Source organism: Lepidochelys olivacea (assembly GCF_965140295.1).
Source record: "Lepidochelys olivacea isolate rLepOli2 genome assembly, chromosome: 6".
Lineage (NCBI taxonomy): Eukaryota > Metazoa > Chordata > Testudines > Cheloniidae > Lepidochelys > Lepidochelys olivacea.
In genome coordinates this window covers 91,070,191-91,093,839 of record NC_140416.1, presented here as the reverse complement: position 1 = coordinate 91,093,839, position 23,649 = coordinate 91,070,191, and the positions used below count along the sequence as shown (strand labels likewise).

At 40.0% G+C, this 23,649-nt stretch overlaps 1 protein-coding gene across 1 annotated transcript in view; it reads left to right on the top strand.

The window, feature by feature from the left end:
* Positions 1 to 23,649, top strand: part of CEP128 (centrosomal protein 128) — a 447,165-nt gene that overhangs the window by 152,560 nt on the left and 270,956 nt on the right. Inside the window, exon 15 of the mRNA XM_084632372.1 lies at positions 3,373 to 3,537. Coding sequence (XP_084488498.1) covers positions 3,373 to 3,537 — 165 coding nt within the window. The remainder of the gene's footprint in view (positions 1 to 3,372; positions 3,538 to 23,649) is intronic.

Below are 23,649 nucleotides of genomic sequence, written 5' to 3'. Positions count from 1 at the left end.
TTGGTAAATTAGATTGTTGGCTGCGTAGAACGCATTGGAGTTCTAACACTTTGATACTAACCTCTCTGACTACTGTCTTTATCACTGTTACCCCTGCTATACTGTGGACCTATCATGTCCCAGAGATGCTGCATTTCTGGAAGTGTGTGTATTGCACAATAGCTGAAACAGTATCACAGGCACTCCAGGAACAGTTTCTGAATATGAATCACAGTAGCATGTCGAATTTGCAAAGGTTAGTTTGAATGACTCCTTGTATTTTAAAGCATTTCCAGAGTGTACGATTTCCATATCATTTACCTAAAAAACCACCCAATAACTACCGTAAAAATATTTTATGAAGCAGATTGTTACATTTATTTAGAAATAAGTTCACATTTTTAGTGCAACTCATTTGCTGCTGACTCCAGGCTATATGACTAAAAAGGAAGAAAACAAAAGCATTTTATATTTCATAAGGCTGATCTGAATAAAACCTAAGAGTATTTAAACTGAAATGGATACTCGAAACAGCCTTATTAATTTTCAACATTTGACTTTGCAGCCGTATGATCAGTCATCTATTACATTTTTTATTGGTGTAAACTAGTGTAGGATAAGAATAATTTGTATTTATTAATAAGCATTTCCGAAGTGCTACCAGTGTACACAGTGGTTTACAAAATAGTTTGTAGAAAGTAAGCTGTTTTGGGTAAGGGATATGTCTGAAACATGTAGTACATTAAACTTAAACATACTCTTCCCAAACTGAATATTTTTTTTGTTAAAAAAACAAAAACAGGCCTCTTAAATGAATATTCTATCAATGCAACCATAAAAAAGCCAGGACATTCCTAGTTAAATCTTCAGCTATCTTTTGCAACCTACAACCCTGATTTTGCCTACTCCAAGTAACCTTATCCTCATCAACCTCCTGTAACTTGCATGGTTCCTTCTTTCTTTATACACAATGTGCAACTTCTAACTTTAGCCATGTGGAGTAGTTAGAAATGGATATTTTTTTCTTTGCTTAGAAATTTGAATTGGTGGTAATTTGAAGTATATGGTTAATGCTTGCTGTGCCAAATTTTGAAAGTTATGCTTAAGTGTTGGTTGATATGAAAGGTGTTCAGATATTAGTGATAGATAGTAGTATAAAACCTTAAAATAGGTAGATGACTGTTAATGGAGGGAGCAGAGGGAAGAGGTGTGTGTGTGTTCTAGGTGCTAAATTCCTCAGAATGGAGCTCCTGGTGACTGTTTTCCTCAATCCAGGCAGTTCAAACCCACAGTGCAGATCCTGCAGTAAGAGGCTTGGTATAAGAACCTGAATAGAACAGAAACTTAATTTTTTCATGCTGCCTCTGCAGAATCCAGTTTTACCAGCACTCTTCACATTCTTGCTGTTCCCTCCCATGTTCCCTCTACTTAACCACTGACTTCTTCCTCCTTTCCCCCTCCTCCATCCTCTTTGGCTTCCATGGAGCTGCTGCATGGTGTGTTAGATAAATGGGGAGTGAGTAGCAGGAGTAGTGAGTAGTAGTGTGTGTGTAGCAGGAGAGGCACTGGTGCATGGGAAATGTTGTGTGTGTTTATATGAGGGAACCTGGCATGGGGCAGGCTGGAGTGTGTGTGTGTGTGTGTGTGTGTGAGAGAGAGAGAGAGACTTGTGCTTGGGAGGAGCCCTCTGTCTCTGCACTGAGGCATCAGTTCTTGAAGGGCTCCTGTGCTGCAGAAGCAGTAGGCTTTTAGTTCTATTTTAAATAGAAATTGCAGTGCTACCTTAATCATGTAGTCACTACCAGTGTCTCCATTCTAAACACAAGTAAGCCGAGGCCCAGGGATTTAAGTGGCTTGCTCAGAAGTCCCTTGGTGAGTCTATTACACACTCAGAAATAGAGCCCAGGAGTCTCGACTCTGTCCTCAGTCAGTTCTTATCCCTCCCGTCCCCTTTCTGCTTCTAAAATAATTATTGTACTTTTAGAATAACAACATGTAGCTTGCATACATAAGACATTCTCAGTGATAACTACTTAAAGAATATACACAGTGTAATTTACATACACACCACACAGATATGGCTTTTGGCTTTTTTTCCCCTCCTCCAGTTACTGTTATGGGGTCATCTCAGGTCTGGTAAATTGACATCATACCTGCTTTTTCAGTCTCAGAAATGATTGAAAATGTTGATTTTTCTTCTCTAGAGTCTTTGTGTCTCCTTGTTCTCTGATACTCTCACATTTAGTAGAATGCAGAAAACCAAGTTGATGTTGGAAGGGATTGTCTCCTTGATTGTCTCCAGCTGTATAAATCTTTAATACAGTTGCCATGTAGGGAACATAAGAGGTTGACACCATGTTGTGCTTGCACGTAAAATGGAATTGGATTCTTGCTTTCTCTGATGGGATAATTTACTTTTCAAGTTTGTTGTGTGCCTGAATCCCAGGCTCCATGAAAATATAACTCTTCCCCGAGTAGAGTGGCAATATGGAACAAGTGTGGTTTCCTTGTTAGCTTTGCATTTTTTTTTGTAATGTAGATTTTTCTCTGCAGAATTTTTCAAACCCCTCAGTGCCAGTCAAGTTGCTATTATCTTTATTGCATGCATCAACTCTACTTATTTCAGGAAGGAGAAGTCTCAATATTTTTACACTAAAGGATAACCCATTTTATTTAATCTGCCCCACCTAAAAAAATCTATTAATCTTAAAGCTAAAGTTAAAGGGGCTAAAGTTATGTCTCTATTTGTACAATAGCTTTCAAATCACAGAATTCTAGAAATTCTAGGTGAAAAAGACCATTAAATCATCTAATTCATTTCCCTTTAAGCATAGGAGTAATCTGTGTCATTGATCCTGATAAAGGAAATAATACATTTTTAGTGATTTAGTAGTGGAATGAATTTCAGTAATAGAATGTTAATTTGTTTAAACATTGAGCTTTTCATACAGAGCTATCAAATTGTACAGGATCTTGCAAGATCTTACCGAATCCCACGAAGTACACTGCAGGCATCAGCATTTTTTTTTTAGCTGATTGAACTGGTTTTGCTGTTACTCTTGTGTCGTGGATAAACAGCATGACAGATCCACTTTGTAATGGAAAAACCTTCTTTATGTTTTAACTGTTATGCGGCCAGTGTTGAAATCATATCATTATGAGTAGAGAAGCATTGCTTAGTGGTCCAGTTTCTATGTTATATATTTATATATGTACAATGCTGATGCTTATTTTTAGAAATTTAATTCCAATAAAAGTGTAACAAAGTCTTATTGATTAAATATTGGTATCTTCCCCTAATCTTTTCTGCATGGATCTGGGGCTATGCAATCTGGGAATGTTCATAAAGAACTTCTATACTGATTGTGTCTTCTGTTTTCCTACTACCATCAGACAGAACTTATAGATGAGAAAAATGTAGTAAAAGCTCAGCGTCGACAGGTGGAGAAGATGAAAACTGAATGTGATAAGCTAACAGAAGAGTTAACCCAGGGTGAAGAGGAAAACACAAAACTTAGATGGAAATATGAGTTTGTGAAACAGGAACTGGAGGAAAAGGTAAACAGGCATCCTAATCTTATTGGGTATCTGATATATAAGGGCCAGAATCCATCCAATTTCACTAGATGGTTTAGACTGCCAAATAATATATGTACGCTTTGGGAGAGCACTTGCAGCCATGCTACTTTAGGCTATGATTGTGTTAGATCAAATAAGGTAAATAAGGCTGCATGAGATAAATACTTTCATAGCACATCTCCAAGAGAAGTGTTGGTGATTTCAATAGGGAACTGCCTTCTCTTAGTCAAAATTGTACCAATCCCTGGCTTGGTATTAGTGTGCACTATACAATGGTGCTGACAGTACTGTCTTTCAAATACACCTCTAACCGGATATAACGCGGTCCTCGGGAGCCAAAAAATCTTACCGTGTTATAGGTGAAACCGCGTTATATCGAACTTTCTTTAACCTCGAGCATTTCTGTTATATAGTCACTTCCCTCCCCTGACTGACCCCTCAGAACTCCCAACCCATCCAACCCCCCTACCCCCCGCTCTCTGTCCTCGACCGTCCCCCCAAGACCCTCTGCCCCTTATCCAACCCCTTGGTCCCGGCCCGGCACCCATAACACGCCGCTCAGAGCAGCTTGTCGGAGCCAGATACGCTGATGCGCTGATCCACTGGAGCGTGCAGCCCCGCCCCCCAGAGCACTGCTTTACCGCGTTCTATCTGAATTTGTGTTATATCTGGTCGCATTATATCGGGGTAGAGGTGTATGTTAAAGTGAGTTCCTGACCATAAGTGGCCATCAAAGATGGCATTCTGCAAGAGTAGAGATATCTGTCATCGCATCCTCCCAGATTCTGATGTGGATAACTAACAGCTCTGTGTCTAACTCTTCTATTGCTTTGAGTGGATAAATTATTCTTCTTCACTTTGTCCTTAAATTGTTGTATAATGCTAAGAAGTCCAGGGAAAGTTTAAAAGTTTTATAAATATAAAGTTATCTGAGCACAATAAAAGGAATTAAAAATAACTTGGTTAAAATATTTTCATGCTTGACTATTTGAAGCATGACAAATGGAATTTTGCTCAACTTTATAAGAAAAACTCACTTTTGAGTTCAGAAAGAAACAGGAGGAAATTCAATTCAAAGGATAACTTTCTTGAAAAGCTGTAAGTGTCTGAAAATGTGAACTTTGTAGTGGGAGTAACTTCTCAACCATAATGGTGATTTCACCAAATGGAAAAGGTTAGTATGGGGCAAAGGATGTGTTTTTAAGTGGTTGAGCATCAAGTATTTTTTTCAAAATTACTAAAAACTGGTAGTTTAAAGAAACAAGAAATGACAGGTTAAGTCTTAATTGTCTTTCTTAATGCCAATTCAGTAATGTGACTTCCACTATTTTAGAGAACCCTGGGGGTTCACAAAATGTTACAGGGGGGTTCTCGGGGGAAAAAATTCCCTAATGGGAGACATAGCTGTCCCTAGGGACTCTGGGCGGAATGGGGCCAACAGCCCAGAGCCCCTGGACTTCCAAGAGCTAAGCAGATCAAAGCAAGCATATCTATCACGCTGAGGATATTTAAACTTCAAGACTCCTTATAAGGAATGGAAAGGGAGGTGGATATTTTTTGCTGTTTTTAAAATTAAATAGGTAGCTAGTATTGTTTTTAAAATTATTATGAAGAACAAGTTTTTAAATTTTGTTGTAATGTGTGTTGTTTGCCTGGACTGCTCAAGACCTCAATGCTTGTGTAGGAGGAACTCTTTGAGTTGGTTTCTTAAATATCTTCATGATGTTTCACATCTGATACTCCTTGATGAAACGTAGGAGCCTTGTCTTATAACAGGTTTATTCAAAGTGATACAAACTATGAAAGTGAGATCTTGGAAGAGTGTTGTCATTTTCATAATGTAATAAAAATACTGTAATTATCAATAATAATTAGTAATAAATAGTGTGTAATAAGCATGTCATAAAAACAAATTGTATATTTCCAATATCATTGCTTTTATAATTTATACTCGGATAAAGGAGAAAATCCCTAGAAATAATCATTTTTAGGAGGGGGTTCGCGAGACTTGACATTTTAGTGAAAAGGGTTCACAGGTTGTTAAAGTTTCAGAACCACTGAATTAGAAGTAACAAAGGTCTTCTATAGAATGTTTTCCAACCTTAAATATTCTCCTTAACATTTGAAGAATATTGACTTCAGAGTGTTTATGAAAGAAACAGTTCCAATAAGAATATGCCTAAATTTTTTGAGGTTTAAACTAAGATTTTGCTCTATTAAGGGGGAAGAAGGCCCATTTTGATGATTTGTTTTATTTCTCTGAGAACACATCCTGATTTTTACTCCTCTTCAATAGAGAATAGCCTTAACGTTCTTTTAAAGTCAGGATTCTGAAAGATATTTATGTCTATAAGGGGAGGGGAAGGCTGTTTTCTTGAGATAAGATCATCTCAATACAAAACAAACTTCTTGTACAAGGGGAATAGCCTGATTTCTGATAAGACAATCTCATTGGTTTGTTTGCCTGTAGACCAAATGGTTTCTTGATTTACGACCCACCCTTTATAGGATTTACAAGTTAGGATTAGACTCCTGGTAAACACTCTATACAAAGCATGAGACACAATTACTAACAGTGATATACACCTTTCAGAACATATATAAAGGAGAATAGCATAGAATGTTACAGCAAAATAGAAGTTAAAGCTGTATTTCAGAGCTTGTGTAAACACGTGTGGACTTGTATGACTGAGGAGGTGGTATTTTCCTTAGCTTGAAGATTTCATTTAATGAGAGAACTCACAAAATTACAGTTTTGGTTACTTATCTGATTCTCCAAACATCATGTGAGCTGTAGCTCACGAAAGCTCATGCTCAAATAAATTGGTTAGTCTCTAAGGTGCCACAAGTACTCCTTTTCTTTTTGCGAATACAGACTAACACGGCTGTTACTCTGAAACCTGTATTTAGGTTGTAATATCTTCAGAGAAGGGATTTCCTACTACCGTGTTTGTATAGTGCCTAGGACTGTAGGGCCCCATTCTTGGTTGGTTCTTATACACTATCATAATAAAGAAGATAAAAATAATGTATATGAAAGTAATTGCAGGTATCTCCTAAAATTCAGTAAAGATGGAGGCAAGTTTGTAATAATCTAAATAAGAATAAATTACAATTTTGTTAACAACTTTTGCAACAGCATTTAGATTTACACCTACATTAATGTGTAGACTTGTGTTCAGTTTAGCAAACTGGAGTTGATGTTTGAGAGTCAGAAAAGGCTTCAAGTTATGCTAAAGAAACTTATCTTGAATCACTTTTGGCCTTCTTTTATTTTTGTATCTTTCATTTGGGGTTTTGGCTCTGTATCATGTCCCACATTTGAGCTGTAGAAGGTTAAAGATGTACTGAAGGTTAAAGTATTAACAGCAAAAATCTGAAGAGGACATAGGAGAAAGCAGTCTTTAAAAATAAGGCTCCAGTTCTGCAATGCACTGAAATATGTGCTTAAGTAAATGAAGAGTCTATTTTGACCATGTCACCCCTCCTTTTGCATCCCTCCACTGAGTCCTTGTTCTCTAGCATATCAAACTTAAGCTACCTGTCTTCACTTTCAAGGCCCTTCATGGTCTATCCACACCCCACTTATTATCTCCCATTCAGTATCAAAAAGTCAGCTCCACTCTCTAGTCAGCCCTTGATGCCAGCTGACCACTTGCTAAATTTTCAAACAAGCACCTTCTGGGTTTCTCCCATATGCCCCTCATGCTTGGAAGGCGCTCTCTATAAACCTCCATAAAACGAATTCCTCCTCGTCCTCCTGATTCCTCCTTAAAACTCTTGTTTGTCAAGAAAACTAAAAAAAACTTCACAATGATTAGATTGATGGTGTGATGAGACCACAGACTATTCTGTTGACCAATGTTGTCTCCTTGTTTCCTTGCACTTTCCCATCTGCCTGTCTGTATCCATCTGTTATCTTATATTTAGATTGTAAGATCTTCGGAATGGGGACTTTTTTTTTCTATCTTTTTCATAAGTTTTTTTTTATAGTGCCTAATATAATGGTGTCCAGGGCCAAGACTGCGGCCCCTAAGCACTATCCTAATACACATAATAAAAGTCAGTGTTAGTTTCCAGTAAGAAAGAACTGAGTGGGATCAGGGTGGCACCATCCTTTATACTATTGCATAGCAGCATGACGCAGCAAAGGGCAGATGTGCCATCATGGTAGATACCATTAAGAGAGAAATTTTCAACACTAGTGCACTGGGTGCATACATACCTGAAGTAGGATGGATGTGAGCAACACATCTCAAAGAACAACAATTTTAGAGCCAGGGTAGTAACTATTTTTTTCACGCAATTGTCCAAAACAATAAAGGTGAGGAAGAAAATGTGATCAAATAGATTTTTTCTGAATTAAATATTTTTCATTTTCCCAAATAAAATTGATAGCTTTTTATTTTTTGGACTGACAAGGTTTTATTTTATTAAAATATTGTATAAAGTTTTCCTGATCAAGGAAATAAGGGATTCGTAATTCTGGGCAATATTACGAAGCATAACGTGAGCTAGTCCTGTGCAAGTGTTCTTGATTCAGCTCTTTTGATCTGCCTGAATTCTGACCTGCTGCATCCCCTGTTGTTTCAGTTTTAGGCTACACAGTGTATGTCTCCAGTTAAACACCTGCAGCTGGCCCATGTCAGCAGACTCAGGCTTGCAGGGCTCAGGCTGTGGGTCTATAAAACTGCAGTATAGACATCCAGGCTTGGGCTGGAGCCCAGGCTCTGAGACCTCTCCCCACCTCGCGAGGTTCCAGAGCTCTACACTGCAGTATTATAGCTCTACAGACTGAGCCTGACTCAGATGACGCAGGCCAGCCTTGGGTGTTTAATAACAATGTAGACATAGCCACACAGTTCTGCCAATGAAACTGAATCCTAACTTGCAAAGGTGAGAGAGCACCACACGCACAATTTTGAAATGGATTTGCCATTTATTACACTGGTCTACCATAAAACTATTCTTACAAATGGTGTCTCTTTTCAGTAAGAAGTCAAATACCAACTGTAGGCTTGTAAATGTTAATTTAATTTTAAAACTTTTTTCAGATGCAGTTCATACGTTAAACACAAGGATGATCACTTTGTTTCAAGGCAAAATTATGTTCTTGATACTGGGTTAGCGTTGAAGTAGATTATTCTACGCTTCTTTCTTCTGTGATTTTTAAATATTTTTAAATATTACTTAAGTCAAGTGAATGTAAATTGTTTGGTGATGAACTAGTTCCTGGTAGACATTGTAAAGTGGCTTCTCAGTGAGGATATTTAAATTTCATTGCTGGGTTCTATATCAAGAGCTGAAGATTAGAATCAGGGCATGTTGAGACTGATATGGAGAGAACTATTAGTCCTGCAGATCTTTGTCACTGATCATCATTTTATGATGATGACATTCAAAAAATAACTTGTTCTCTAGTCTCTGAAAAGATGTTAGGGTGCTGTAGGCTTTTTCAGAAGTTTCTTATGGACTACTATGACTTGAAGACACTGTGAGAGGCAAGGCAGGTGAGGTAATATCTTTTATTAGCCCAATGTCTGTTGATGAGAGAGACAACCTTTCGAGCTTACACAGAACTCTTCAAGTTCTTTTTGACAAGCTCTGTGTAAGTTTGAAAAGTTGTCTCTCATCAGCAGAAGTTGGTTCAATAAAAGGTATTACCTCACCTGCCTTATATCTTTAATATCCTGCGACCAACACAGCTACAACAGTACTGCACTGAAGACACAGTGTTAGTTTCTATCGATTTACACTTCAACAACAAATGACAACTCATCCTAAGTTCTGAGTGTCCTTGGCTGTCTTTAAAAATGTAGCATGTAAGTAATAGACTTCTTCAACTGCTTCAGAGCACAATACACCAACCATAGCAAAAATATACAAAACATAAACCCTCAACCAAACACCCATCATAGTTACGTCACACTAGCCAGGCTCACTGGTCTCCCAGTTTTCATGAGCCAGGAAGAAAAGATGGGCCTTGAAGTTCTCCCTGAATCTAATTAACTTTGGCTGTTATGGGCCAAAGGATGGAAGGAATTCTCAAGGTTTGAGGATCTAACAGAGAATGCTGTGCCAGAGTTACCAGCAGAAGTCCAGCTCAGGCTCCCCTGCGGAGTACAAACATATCAGTATCTCATGGGGGGCAAGGTGATCTCTGAGGTAAGTAAAGCCCTAAATGGCCTGAGACCAAAGTTAAACACAACCAGGAAACCAGTAGATAGCCAGTGTAGCTCAAGGATCACAGGTGTCATGTGCTCAAAACAAAAACTAAAACAGCGCTTGAAGAAATGATGTTTAACAGACATTGTCAAATTTTACACGAGCTTCAGTTTCTGGGTGGACATAAGATTAAACCATAAATTGACTTCCTGGATTCTTTGTGGTTGTGTACAACTTTTTCCTCCTCAAAGAATCTGATTGTTTTCTCTTTTGGTGTATCTGAATGATATTGAATGGAAAGCAGGACATTTATCTTCCTGTTCTGCGGTTTCTCTGTTGAACTGGCATTGTAAATCCAGAAGTACTCCTGACCACCGTCAACAACAGGTTAATGTTTAGTTTGTGCATGTATACTATTAAATATTCACATGCGTTTGGACTGTTTTAACATTTTATCACCATTCTTTTGTAAGTCTATGAAGTTTTTTCTGTACTTTCCAGAGTTTTTTCAAACACATAATTGTCAGTCTTCAGCTTCTAAAGTCTTTTATTACATTGTCTTCTGATTTCTCCATTTTGGCTTCCAATTTCCTCTTCACACTATCATGGCTTTTTAATGTATTCTTCAGCAACAAGTATATTCCAGTCAATGCTGTTGGTATACCATGAGAGAGATTTCTCTCCTTGTTCTCATTCCAGGACACTGTATCTTCAAAGAGAGATTTTGTTGCACAGATGGTGATTGAATTTATCTTGACCAGTGCCAAGTACTTTGCCAGAACTTAAATTAATATTATGTTCTAATGGCAAAATTGTAAATGGAAGACTTTGTTCCTAATTTTTATGACATAAAAGTTAATCTCATATATTAAGATTCACAAAAAGTTAAAAGGAAATAAAGTAGCATCCCACAGGAAATTACTTAGGATTTCGAATAGTCTCCAGCCCATTATGCAACTAAAATGATGCTAAAATCATTGGCTTACAAGTCTCATGTCTTATTGTTTCATGAGAGTAACTTTCAAATCTTGTTATGGCAAGGTTTGTTTGGAGTGCAAATGTTAATGACAGACACAACTCTGTTTGCCACATGGACGTAATTAAGAAAGAAAGAAAGAAAGAAAGAAAAAGAAAACATGAGAACTCCAAATTGACCTTTACCAACCCAAAAGATTTCCCAGGGGGAAAAAGTTGATTTTTATCCTTACTGCTGTGTTCTTTGGATCAAATCTGACCAGCTGTTCAGGATTGCTAATCCTTTTACAATGTTAAAAAAATATCAGTGTGTCAAATGTCCTTTTCTGTGTACAGGACATTCACTTCACTACAGAATCAGAATCGAGTTCACTGTGATCAAGAGTTGTCTAACTCTCGTTAGATGAATTTTACCATAGTCTAGTCAAAACTGTAGGAATGAAAAAAAAGTTCACTAGCAAAAAGGAAGAAAGAAAAAGAAATGAACCATTGACCCCCCTCCCCACCCAACAAGAACATGAAAGCCAAGGTCTTTGGGCTTTTTTCCTTTGGGCTGGACTGTACTACTTGTCCCTTTCACACAGTTCCGTACAGACAAAACAGCATGTAAAAGCAATGAGCAAATGTTACCACAAGTGTATTTGTCTGGAATCAATTTTAGGTCATCTTTTCCATCCCGCATTAGCTTCTACTAAAATTTTTTAACATTGTCCAATATGTGATAATTACAAATCTCTAAGTCTCCATTTTGAGTAAGGCTGATAAATGCTATAGAATTCCTCTATGTCTTAATTCAGGCTCTCACACACATCTTTATAGACAATGTGATACAGGAGGGCCAGGGAGCAGTGGGAGAGGGGAAATATATAAACCCTAGGCTAATTAAGGTGTAGTTCCCTGTAGACTAGGGAGGGTTGCTACAAGTTAATTGGAGCAACTGTAGTCAATAAAGGCCCTGCCAGGAACCTAATAAAAAAACCCTGCTTCAGGCAGACAGGAGGAGGCCCCATCAAGGAAACCGCAAGGTAGCACGGACCAGTGGAGACCCAGAGACTGCCCCCAGTAAGAACGGAAGCACCCCAAGGGAAGGAGGGGAGACCGATCCAATAGAATCAGGCCAGATCGGTCCTGCACATGAGTGTTTTAGGGAGGACCAAGCCTATGAGCCACTGTATGGGAATGTGAGGGAGGAGGTAGTAGAGGTAAATGGCGTGCCAGTAGAAGGGAAAACCAGAGGCCCAGGGCTATACTATATAATCAAACAGTATCTGTGTTGTACTGGGTAGTGCCAATACGGGGGCAGGTGGTAGAACAGCTCTTGGTGCCTCGGCAGTACACAAGGGCCGTATTAGAGTTAGCTCACAGTCGTTTGTTCGGGGGACATTTAGGAGCAGATAAGACCCTGGATAGAGTCCTAAGGAGGTTCTACTGGCTGGGGGTAAGGGCAGAAGTCCAGCACTATTGCACCTCCTGCCCAGAGTGCCAGCTGCATAGCCCCCAACCTCAGTTCAGGGCCCCGTTGGTACCCTTGCCTGTAATTGAAGTCCCTTTTGAAAGGATAGCCATGGATCTAGTGAGCCCACTAGAAAGATCGGCCCGGAGCCACCGAAGCATACTTAAAAAAAGAAAAGGAGTACTCGTGGCACCTTAGAGACTAACAACTTTATTTGAGCATAAGCTTTCATGAGCTACAGCTCACTTCATTGGATGCATTCAGTGGAAAATACAGTGGGGAGATTTGTCTACACAGAGAACATGAAACAATGGGTATTACCATACAGACTGTAACAAGAGTGATCAGGTAAGATGAGCTATTACCAGCAGGAGAGCGGTCGGGGGTGGGAGAACCTTTTGTAGTGATAATCAAGGTGGGGCCATTTCCAGCAGTTGACAAGAACATGTGAGGAACAGTGGGGCGGCAGGGGAATAAACATGGGGAAATAGTTTTACTTTGTGTAAACATACAAGCATACTTGTCATCCTGGACTAGGCTACATGGTACCCCAAAGCCATTCCTCTAAGAAACCCCTTGTCCAAGGTGACTGCAAAAGAACAAGTCCAGGTTTTTGCTAGGGTAGGCATGCCTAAGGAGATCCTGACAGACCAAGGGACTCCCTTCATATCGAGAGTAATGAAAGACTAATGTACCCTGCTCTGCATCCAAGCCTTGCGGACCTCCGTCTATCATCCCTGCTCTGCATCCAAGCCTTGCGGACCTCCGTCTATCATCCCCAAAAAGATGGTCTGGTTGAGCGATTTAACCACACACAAGCATGATCCGAAAGGTGGTGACCCAAGACGGAAAAGACTGGGATGCCCTCCTACCGTACCTGATTGTGAAACAAGATGTTCCACAGGCAGCTACTGGATTCTCCCCCTTCGAGCTACTGTATGGATGCCACCCACGTGGTATATTAGACATTGCAAAGGAGGAATAGGAGGAACAACCCAACCCGGGGAAGAACGTCATTGCACACGTGGCTCAGATGAGAGAACAAATAGCCCAAGTGACCCCCATACTACGAAAGCATTTGGAGAAAGCACAACAGGCCCAGTGAACCTATTACAACTGCTGGGCAAAAACACGGAAATTTCAACCAGGATAACGGGTGCTGATGCTGGTACCAGCAACAGAACTCAAACTCCTGGCCAGCAGGTGTGGACCCTATGAGATCGTGAAAGCCATTGGGAAGATGAAGCGGCCAGAGTGCCGAAGGCCAGAGCAGATCTACCATGTCAACTTACTGAAACTGTGGCTCCAGTGGGAGACGTGCCTGGCTGTCCTGCCGGCTCCACCCCAGGCAGATGGCCCACTAGGGCAGGTAAGGCTATCCTCCGAATTGGCCCCAGAACAACAAACAGAGGTCGTTGAGATGATCCAGAGGAATCAAGACGTGTTCTTCACAAAACCAGGCCGTACAACACTGATCCAGCACCACATCATCACCTGTCCTGGAGCAAGGGTGACAATAAAACTATATCGCATACCAGAGGCAAAAAGAGAAGAACTTAGGGCAGAAGTAAGGAAGATGCTGGAACTTGGGATGATTGAGAAATCCCACAGCCTGTGGTCCAACCCTATTGTGTTGGTCCCCAAGCCTGACGGCACCCTGAGGTTTTGTAATGACTTCTGGAAGTTAAACGAGGTATCCTAATTTGGTGTCTACCTGATACCACGTATCGATGAGCTGGTAGATCAGTTAGGCAAGGCCCAATTCTTGACCACCTTGGACTTGACAAAGAACTACTGGCAGATCCCTGTTGCTGAGGACACCAAGGAAAAAAACGCTTTCTGTACACCCGACAGCCTCTTCCAATATACCATCCTCCCTTTTGGGCTCCATGGGGCCCCCGCGACTTTCCAGCAATTGATGGACAGATTACTTCGACCCCATGCCAAGTATGCTGCTGCCTATTTAGACAATGTGGTAATCCATAGCCCTGACTGGGAGATGCGGCTGGGGAAAATGGAAGTGGTACTAGATGCTCTTAGACATGCTGGCCTCACCACTAACCTATCCAAATGTGCAATAGGGCTAGCTGAGGCCAGATACCTTGGGTATGTAGTCGGAAGGGGCCTGGTGAAACCCCAATGTAACAAAGTGGAGGCAATACAGGAATGGCCCTGCTGGATTCGCAAGAAGCAAGTCAGAATGTTCTTAGGGATCGTGAGATACTAATGCTGGTTCATCCCGCACTTTGCCACGAGGGCAGTGCCTCTGACGGACCTGATAAGAGCTTGGGGCCCGGAGATAGTTAAGTGGACCAAGGCAATGGAAGAAGCTTTCACAGATCTAAGGATGGCCTTTTGCAATCATCCAGTGCTCATAGCCCCAGATTTCAAGAAAGAATTAATCCTACAAACAGACGCCTCAGAGGTAGGACTTGGGTCCATCCTTTCACAGATGGCAGGGGAGGAGAAGCACCCGATCCTTTACTTCATCCAGAAGCTCCTGCCCCGGGAGCAACAGTATGCCATAGTAGAAAAGGAATGCCTAGCGTTTAAATGGGCCATGGAGATTTTACAGTACTACCTACTTGGGCGCCGGTTCACTCTTGTGATGGACCACTCCCCACTCCAATGGATGCACACAAACAAGGAGAGGAATGCATGAGTGACTAGATCCTATGTCTACAACCTTTCTACTTCCGGATACAGCATAATGCCGGAAGCCAACATGGCAACGTGGATGGCCTGTCACGACACCCCGGTCTCTCGCCCAAGTAGCCCAACCCCAGGGTGTTGAGGGCGGGGGAGATATGTGGTACAGCAGGGCCAGGGAGTAGTGGGAGAGTGGTAGAGGGGAAATATATAAACCCTAGGCTAATTAAGACGTGGTTCCCTATAGACTAGAGAGGGTTGCTATAGGTTAATTGGAGCACCTGTAGTCAATTAAGGCCCTGTCGGGAACCTAATAAAAACCCCTGCTTCAGGCAGACAGGGTGTGCGAGGAAGGAGAGAGGACTGGAGTTTGGAGTTGTGTTGCTGACAATTGAAAGACCAGAGAACCGGAGGAAGGAAGACCCTGCTCTAGCAGGGCAGGGAAACTCCCTTCTCCAGTGTCAAGGACCAAGAGTAACCCTGCCCAAGTGGAAGAGAGTAAGAAACCTACAGTGGTTGAGAGGGGCTGGGGCTCAGAGTGAGGAGCAAACCCAGACCCCTTCCCTGCTTCCCTCCTCTACCACCTTCCTGGGCCACTAGCGGGGCCCTTGGTGCCCCAATAGCAGGGGCAAGGGGTTTCATCCTAGACCCCCGCCAAGAAAAGCGTGGGATCCACCATACCAACATTGGCCATTTTGCCACAACAAATAAATAAGCTTTTTAAAAAATTGTGTATTGTCATTATTGATTTGTGGAGTTATTGGAGAAGCTCTCATTTTCCCATGTAGTCCTTCACTTTACTTTCATTTGCTTGAATATGCTGTAGCATTAGTTCTGATATCTCATTTCTGAAGCTGATTCTTGGACTTTTAACTTCTCATTGTGGACAATTTTCCGTTCAGCTCATGTGTCTAATATGTATCTCTTTATTAATATATTATACAGATTTAAGAATGTGTGATATAATCTGAATCCAGATTATTTCTAGACTGCTGCATTCAGTCTTTGTCCTCGTTAGACTGTCATTTCACTTTATAAAATAATGTTTTTAAATTTTTCAAACCGTTAATAAATCTCATGAATTCTAGATAAAATTTACATAGTCGCCGGGCAGAGTCAGCCATGGAGGCAGCATCACTTTTCCCCACAATGAATAAAAACAAGTCAAAATACCAAACACAACTATTTGATGCTCACCTTGCTGCAATCCTGAAGGTTTCAACTGTTCAGTCACTGAGGCCAAACATCAACAAACTGACAGAACTGAAGCGTTACCCGGTATCTGGCAAACACTAAAAACTCTCTGGCAGGCAAAGAATTGTATAAAGTTGTATGGCAGTTTTATTATTTCTAAGAAATTCGAAATAAAAAATACAATATAAATGTTTTCTTTTCTGAACACCATCTTCAGTGACATTATTGGCCCTCTGGGAGAATTTGAGGACTGGCACTGGCCCTAAGGTAAATTGAGTTTATAGACTCCTGGTCTAATGTATCCATTTTCCCTGTCGGAATAGTATATGTGTGCCTGAATTCTGTGCATAAACGACAGCGTGGAAGAAGTAATGGAAATGTCAGTGGGAGAGAGTTAAAGGAAGTGGTTAGGTGTGAGCTGTAGGCAGAGTGAGGGGCAGGTAGTAGAGAGAAAGTAGAGCAGAGATGTAGTCTAGAGCAGAGCTATACAGTGTCTTGAGAATGGGAACCAATATCTTAAACATGATATGGAAGGAAAAAGGGGAGTCAATGGAGGGTTTGAAAAGGAGGCAAGAGAGGTAACAGGTTCGCAGTGGGTTTGCAGAAGACTTCCATGGATTTTGGACAGACTATAGAGAAGCAAGGTGGGAATTGGGGTGGTTAGAAGAGGGGAAGATTGAAGTAATCTAGTCTAGAATAGAGGTAACCAGATAAAAGTTACTGCCATTAACTAGCAAAATGTATAGTTTATTTGATATGTGAATTTTTACTTTAGATATTGCTATGCAACAGAAATCAGTGGGTATAAATGAGAACAGTTAATATTTTCATTTGGTAAATAGATTTAAAGTAATTATGAAAACTTCAGCTCAGGTATTAAATCATGCCATCAAAAATAAATGAATCCATACATTTATCTTAAATTTGCATTTAGCTTTGAAATGTGAGTGAATATCTCCAACAGATTCTTGCCAGTACATGTGCCATTCTTGCTTTTCACTAGTAGTTCTTTTTTGGACATTCAGTCCCACCAAACTATGTCTCAGCAAAATGGAGATACACATCAACGGGGGTGGGGAGGAAGGAGTTGGAAAAGGGGGGAACAAAGAACCCTTTTTTTGTTTGTGAATGCTCATGAAATTAAAGTATGACAAAATCGGCTAGAGTCCAGGCACTGTACAGGCTAGTACTCTGTAGGATTCTCCAAATAGCTTTGTCAATTTGCATCAGTCTTGGTTTGCATTCTTCTTTCTATTTCAGACCTGGGCCTCTCCTGATCACTGCTGACATTGATTCAATTTGTGCACTTTTTTTGTGTGTGGACAATTATTCGTACCACCAAATAGACTTTCACTTACAACTTGAAGCAGGATTTCAAGCCATGTTTTCAGAAGCAAAACTGGTGTACTGATGTAGGAAAAATAGGGTGGTGTTTTAAGTTTTTAAAATGGTAGGATGGGTTCAGAAATTTTTAATTATTCCACCTTTTTCTTCTTCATAAGTTACTTTGTGTTGAAGTTTTGAGAGATACACTGAACTGGTTTATCTTTTATAAATGAATTAAAAGATTAAGCAAGCTGTTGTAAAACAAATAAGTGAAATATGTTACTAGCTAATTTATAGTTTTTCTAACCTAATGTATAAAGATGCAAGTCAAATCAAGGTTATAATCGAAATATAATCAAAAAGGCAATGGTTCAATTCATCTGGCTTACCAATTACTACAATAAGTAATTAAATAAATTACTACGAACTAGTTAAGGAAAACAGTTGTCTTAACATTGTACAAGAAGGTTAAGAGGAGAAGCTGTTTCCTTTGATTTAAGCAATTTAGCTAAGAGTCTGTTAAAGACAGAGGCTATTCCTTGCCTTGGTTTTAAGGAAGTACAGCTCTTAAAATGATTTCCTGGTAACTTCTTTCTTTTGGCTGCTTCCTTCCATTAAGCTTCACTATTCACAAAAATCACACCAAGCTTTTCTTTATCTAGTCTATATCCCCATCTTTCTGGCAGTTTGACACAGATATAAAATAATTTCCAGAGTCCCATGCTTATCCCTATTTTAGAATGGCACTAGTTTAACACAGATGTGTCTTACTATTTAGATAACAGATTTAGGGTTTTACTGTCTATGCGGAACAGTTAGAGACACACACACACAGAGGCATTGGAGTGATTTGAGCATCCTCGAATTGCTATACAGAAGGATTTTCATGCCTCCTTCTTCTCCAAAGTCTTTAGCTCTTGTGATTGGTCTTAGTTTGGAGCTATGTTAATGTTTGTTGGTATTTCTATTGATGGTAGAATGAACTTGTAGCTTTTTGTATCAAAGGAGGAGTCTGGTTTTTTCTCTCTCAGTTGTAGACTTCAGGCTCAGTTGAGCTGATGGTGAGAACCTTTCACCTCTCCTTCTTTCGAGGGCTGGTCTCGGAAAGACAATAGGATACGATTCAGGTGTGGTCAGTGTTGTGAGAGAGCCCCTGCCACCTTCTGGATGGTGAAGGTGTTTTGTAGGTGTCAGTGTCCCCTTATGCTGCCTCAGAGGACACCCTCACGTCTTCAAAGGCCAAAAAAGGATTACAGTCTTGTAGTCATTGGGTAAGGAATGGTGTCCCTAGCCTCTGTTTGTCAGAGGATGGAGATGAATGGCAGGAGAGAGATCACTTGATCATTACCTGTTAGTTTCACTCCTTCTGGGGCACCTGACATTGGCCACTGTCAGTAGACAGGATACTAGGCTGGGTGGACCTTTGGTCTGACCCAGTATGGCCATTCTTGTGTTCTTATGGGGGCAGAGTCTAGGGCAAGCAAGTAACCTCACCCTATAATAGCCTTTTGTCTCCAAGCCAGAAAGCTGCTTCTAATATCCTTTTAATACTATATTTCATTAAACATTTGGCCAAGCAAAGTTAATCTGCTCTACCTCCAAATATGGTCAATATTTCCTAAGTTGATGTAAATATCTCTCTGTTTTTTTGGACTTCCTCTCAAACAAACTAAGTAGTTTTGATCCTTTTTACCCCTTACATGTTGTCATTGATTATACTTTTCTTCTGAAGTTGGATTTCCTTGTGCTGCACTGAAATATGTGAAATGTGATCGTGTCCAACTGCTGCCCATGGTTTTTACAAAAATTAAATGTGTATTTCCTAATAACATTTCACTGGAAAAAATAAAAGTAAATTAAAAAATGTGTGCAATTTAACGTAGATCCGTGGTCTGATTCTGCTTCATTGAAATCTGCAATGAAGTTGACTTCACTTGGAAAAGAATTTGGCTTATACTTTAAAACATCAATCACCTAGAGAAGTTTGACTTGAACTGGATTTCATAGCATGCTGTTTAACAGGCTAAAATGTTGTTGTTACAGCCCATCATGTTCTCTAATAATTATTTTCTTATGAGCAAATCAAAAATTGTACCCTATGCATTCATGGCTATTATGTGAACTGTATAACAGAGCAATTGTTTTGTTTTTTATAATAACACTGTAATTAGGTTTAGGGGGGAAATAATTCTGCCTTTTTAATCATTTTTAAGCTCTCATAGCCTCTTCCATCAGTATAAAAATTGTGCTCTGAGCTAAGCTCTCATGTGACTGGGAGGAGGCACTTTTCAAGTGGAAGATGTCACCAGTTGAAAACATACCTTGGTAATTAAGCATAAAATGATGTGTTAAGTGATTGTGATTTTCTTTCTTTGGTTCTAATTCAACAGACTTTGAGTTTGGTTCACTGCCTGAGTTCTGTTGTCTTGTACGGTAGAAAGTTTGCAGTGAAAGTTGGGGATTGCGGCTGTGACAGCCGCTGGGGGGGAGGAGGGGGCAGGAACCTTCCCCAAAAACAATATAAAACAAAAAAAAAACCACCCCACCTTGTTACAGTGGAGGTGGGAGCTGTTCTGATGCTGTCCAGATAGTGGATGAGAATTAAGGAGAGAGCAAGGCCAAGGTATCTAGAAGATGTACTGGTTCAGCACGCTCCTAGAAGCAGCCACTAAAAGGAATCTTAGCTATAAATTAAAGTTGCACTTACTTTGGTGGAACCCTGGCCAATGGCGGAGACTGTGCTGCCGCCTGTTCTTCCCCTGGGTTGAACTTCATTTTGGCACAACTTCCCTTTGTGAGTGCAGAGAATGCAAATTGCACTTCGTGCACCTACAGGGTTGACTCAAACCTACAAGCTTACTACTTTTACTTAAAAGTCAGTGTAAATGGCAACACTTGTAAGTGCAAGTGTATTTTCTACAGAAAACAATTAATCATACACTCTGTATGAAGAGTCATACACTCTGAGTTTGCATTCAATCTTTTGGATAAGAATTGTGCAAACATCTGTCCCTTCTACTTCAGTATCATGCCTAAAACCTAATCTGGAGAGATCAGATCATTCTAGGGATAATGGGGTTGTTGAGTTTTCATACTCATTGAGTTCTTTGACTCTATTGGGACCGCCAACAGAGTACCAGCTGTAAAGACTATGCTTTTTGTGATGTAGACACTTAACCTCTTATACTGCAACTCACAACACACTGGCCATTGAATAATCATTGGATAACTCTTGGTTGCTACATACAAGTTAAAGCTACATTTAAGTTGCTGCATAAAAAGTTAAAAAAAAAAACTTAGAAAAGATAGATGTCTTGAAGTCACCAGGGCCTGATGAAACACACTCAAGGAGGTGACTGAAGAGGTATTTGAGCCATTAGCGATTATCTTTGAAAAGTCATGGAATACTGGAGAGATTCCAGAGGAATGGAAAAGGGCAAATATAGTGCCCATCTGTAAAAGGGGAAATAAGGACAACCTGAGGAATTACAGTCAGTCACCTTAACTTCAGTACTCGGAAAGGTAATGGAGCAAATAATTAAGTAATCAATTTGCAAATACCTAGAAGATAATAAGGTGATAAGTAACAGTCAGCATGGATTTGTCAAGAACAAATAGTGTCAAACCAACCGAATAGCTTTCTTTGACAGGGTAACAAGTGGTAGATGTGGTATATCTTGACTTTAGTAAGGCTTTTGATACTATCTTGCATGACTGTGTCATAAACAAACTAGGGAAATACAACTTAGATGGAGCTACTATAAGGGAGGTGCATAACTGGTTGGAAAACTGTTCCCAGAGAGTAGTTATCAGTGGTTCACAGTCAAGCTGCAAGGGCGTGTCGAGTGGGGTCCCACAGTGATCCAGTTCTGTTCAATATCTTCATTAATGAAGTAGGTAATGGCATAGAGAGTATGTACACTTACAAAGTTTGCAGATGATACCAAGTTGGGAGGGGTTGCAAATGCTTTGGAGGATAGGATTAAAAATCAAAATGATCTAGAGAAATGGTCTGAAGAAAATAGGATGAAATTCAATACAGACAGATGCAAAGTACTGCGCTTAGGAAGGAACAATCAGTTGCACTCATACAAAATGAGAAATGACTGCCTAGGAAGGAGTACTGTGGGAAGGGATCTGGGGGTCATAGTGGGTCACAAGCTAAATATGAGTCTATGGTGTAACACTATTGCAAACAAAGCAAAACACATCCCAGAATGATTTTAGCAGGAGCGTTGTAAGGAAGACATGAGAAGTAATTCTTACACTCTACTCCAGACAGGCTAAAATTAGTGTAATGGGCTGAAACATCCCTCCTTGCTTGCTGGCGTTGATCCTGCTGGGAAAGGGTTAAGTGTCTTCTGGTTAAACATTGAGGCAGTTGCTTACCCCAACTTGAGATAAGGCTGTGTATGCAAGGGGCTTTCCAGAGAAAGACTAAGGCAGTGGACTGAGTAATCAAGCCTGGACAGAGTGTTTGGGCTAGATTTTGTTTAATTTTGAGTTCCTTATGACTAAAGCGAAAAACCAAGAAGGGTGTCAGTTGTGACCAACTGCAGTTCTGTGGATTACCACACTATCTTAGTCTTCCAGTATATCCTTTCCTCCCCCACTTCTTGTCTTTTAAATTGTCTTTATTATGTTTCATGTTAATGGGACTCAGAGGGCCCACCTGGGAAGATCCAATTGCAGGATCATGCCTTAGTTGACAGACCCCATACCTCACTATCAGTGCCTTGCTTTTTATTTTGGTTTCATTCCAACCAAGAGAAAGAGTCTGTTCAAAATCTTATACCTTAGGACTCCAGTGAGACTCGGAACAGGTGTATAGATCTGCCTAAGGAGATGTCTTTGGAGGATTGGGGCTTATTTTATTAATTTTGGACCATTGTTCTTTCTTTGATATTTTAAATCCCATCTACTTGATTTTTGGGGAAAAAGTCTATTTAAACCTGGTCTAATTTTTTTAAAGTAATATCTTTTGCTCATCTGTTTTATATTATCTGTCTCCGCATTCCCACCAGACAAGAATCAGTGAGTTCAATTTGGATAAGTAATTGCAACATCACCAAACCATTGACTTTGTGAAGGCTGCTTCCAGAGACTTTTTTCAAAAGGATTTGTCCATGAATTTCCTGCTTTATGTGGGCTTTTGGGAAATTGGACTGGTGGTGAGGCACTGGGACCCAGTGTGTCCTGCTGGGTCCTAGTGCAGGATTGCTAGGGGGACAAAAAGAGGAAAGGGAGAGCTAGAATGCCCTCTGTTATTATATCATTGTCTTTTCATTATAACTGGCTCTCATTTTAATAAGACTATTATGCTGTCCATGCTTAAAAATGAGATAACATTTTTACAGCCACTATGACATCTATTTTTATCAGCACTGAGTCTTTTGAAAAGGAAATATATTATTTTTCCTTGATACTGTAATGTGATAAATATCCTGCTGCACATGTGCAGTAGCTGCTTATATTTTAGTAGCACCATTTATCCAGAAGGATCCCAAAGTGGTATTCCATAAAATATGGGAATTATTTCGTCCAGCACTGAAATGCAGTCTATGCGTGGAGAAGCACAAGACACCTGTTTAACAGTGCACAACATCACAGCAAGAAGTGTAAAGTACTGTATCCAGTTGAAACTGCAGGAGAAATTAAATAGGTAAAATGCAAGGGCACCAGAGGTAACATTTCTACTTTCACACAAAAAAATAAAAATGCTGTAAGATCTCTTTAATGACCATGCATGGTTAGGTTGTTGGATTCGTTGATTATGTAGCTCATGTGCATAGGGTGTTTCAAAGGTGGAAAATACTAATATAAGTGCTACATATTATTTCATATCTCACCTTGAAAGACTGTGGCTTGAACAACTACACAGTGTATCCTGACACCTGACTAGGGCATTGATTCAGTACAGGTAAGAGTATCACTTTCTGAATCACCCACAACATTTACTGCAACTCATAGTTCCTCCCCTCCCGCATGGCTGGAGTTCTCTGAAAGTGTTTGTATAGGAGGAAAAGGGTGATTTATTAATAGTAACACTCTTGATTTTGACAATTATAAATCCAGATAAGATGATGCAATTAATATTGCTGGTATTTGTGTATTGGATCCTCTATACTCTGCATTTGGAGTAAGCCAAATATTGCAAGAACTCCACAGCTAATATTAATTGTCATCATTATACATCTTCAGAAATGTGACGCGCAAATACATAAAGTAAAGCACCTTGTGTCTTTTTCTTTAGTGAAAGCCATTTTTTCTATAATTCTTGAAGAAATATTTATTAATTTTCTACCTTTTCTCCATCTGAGTGTAAATTT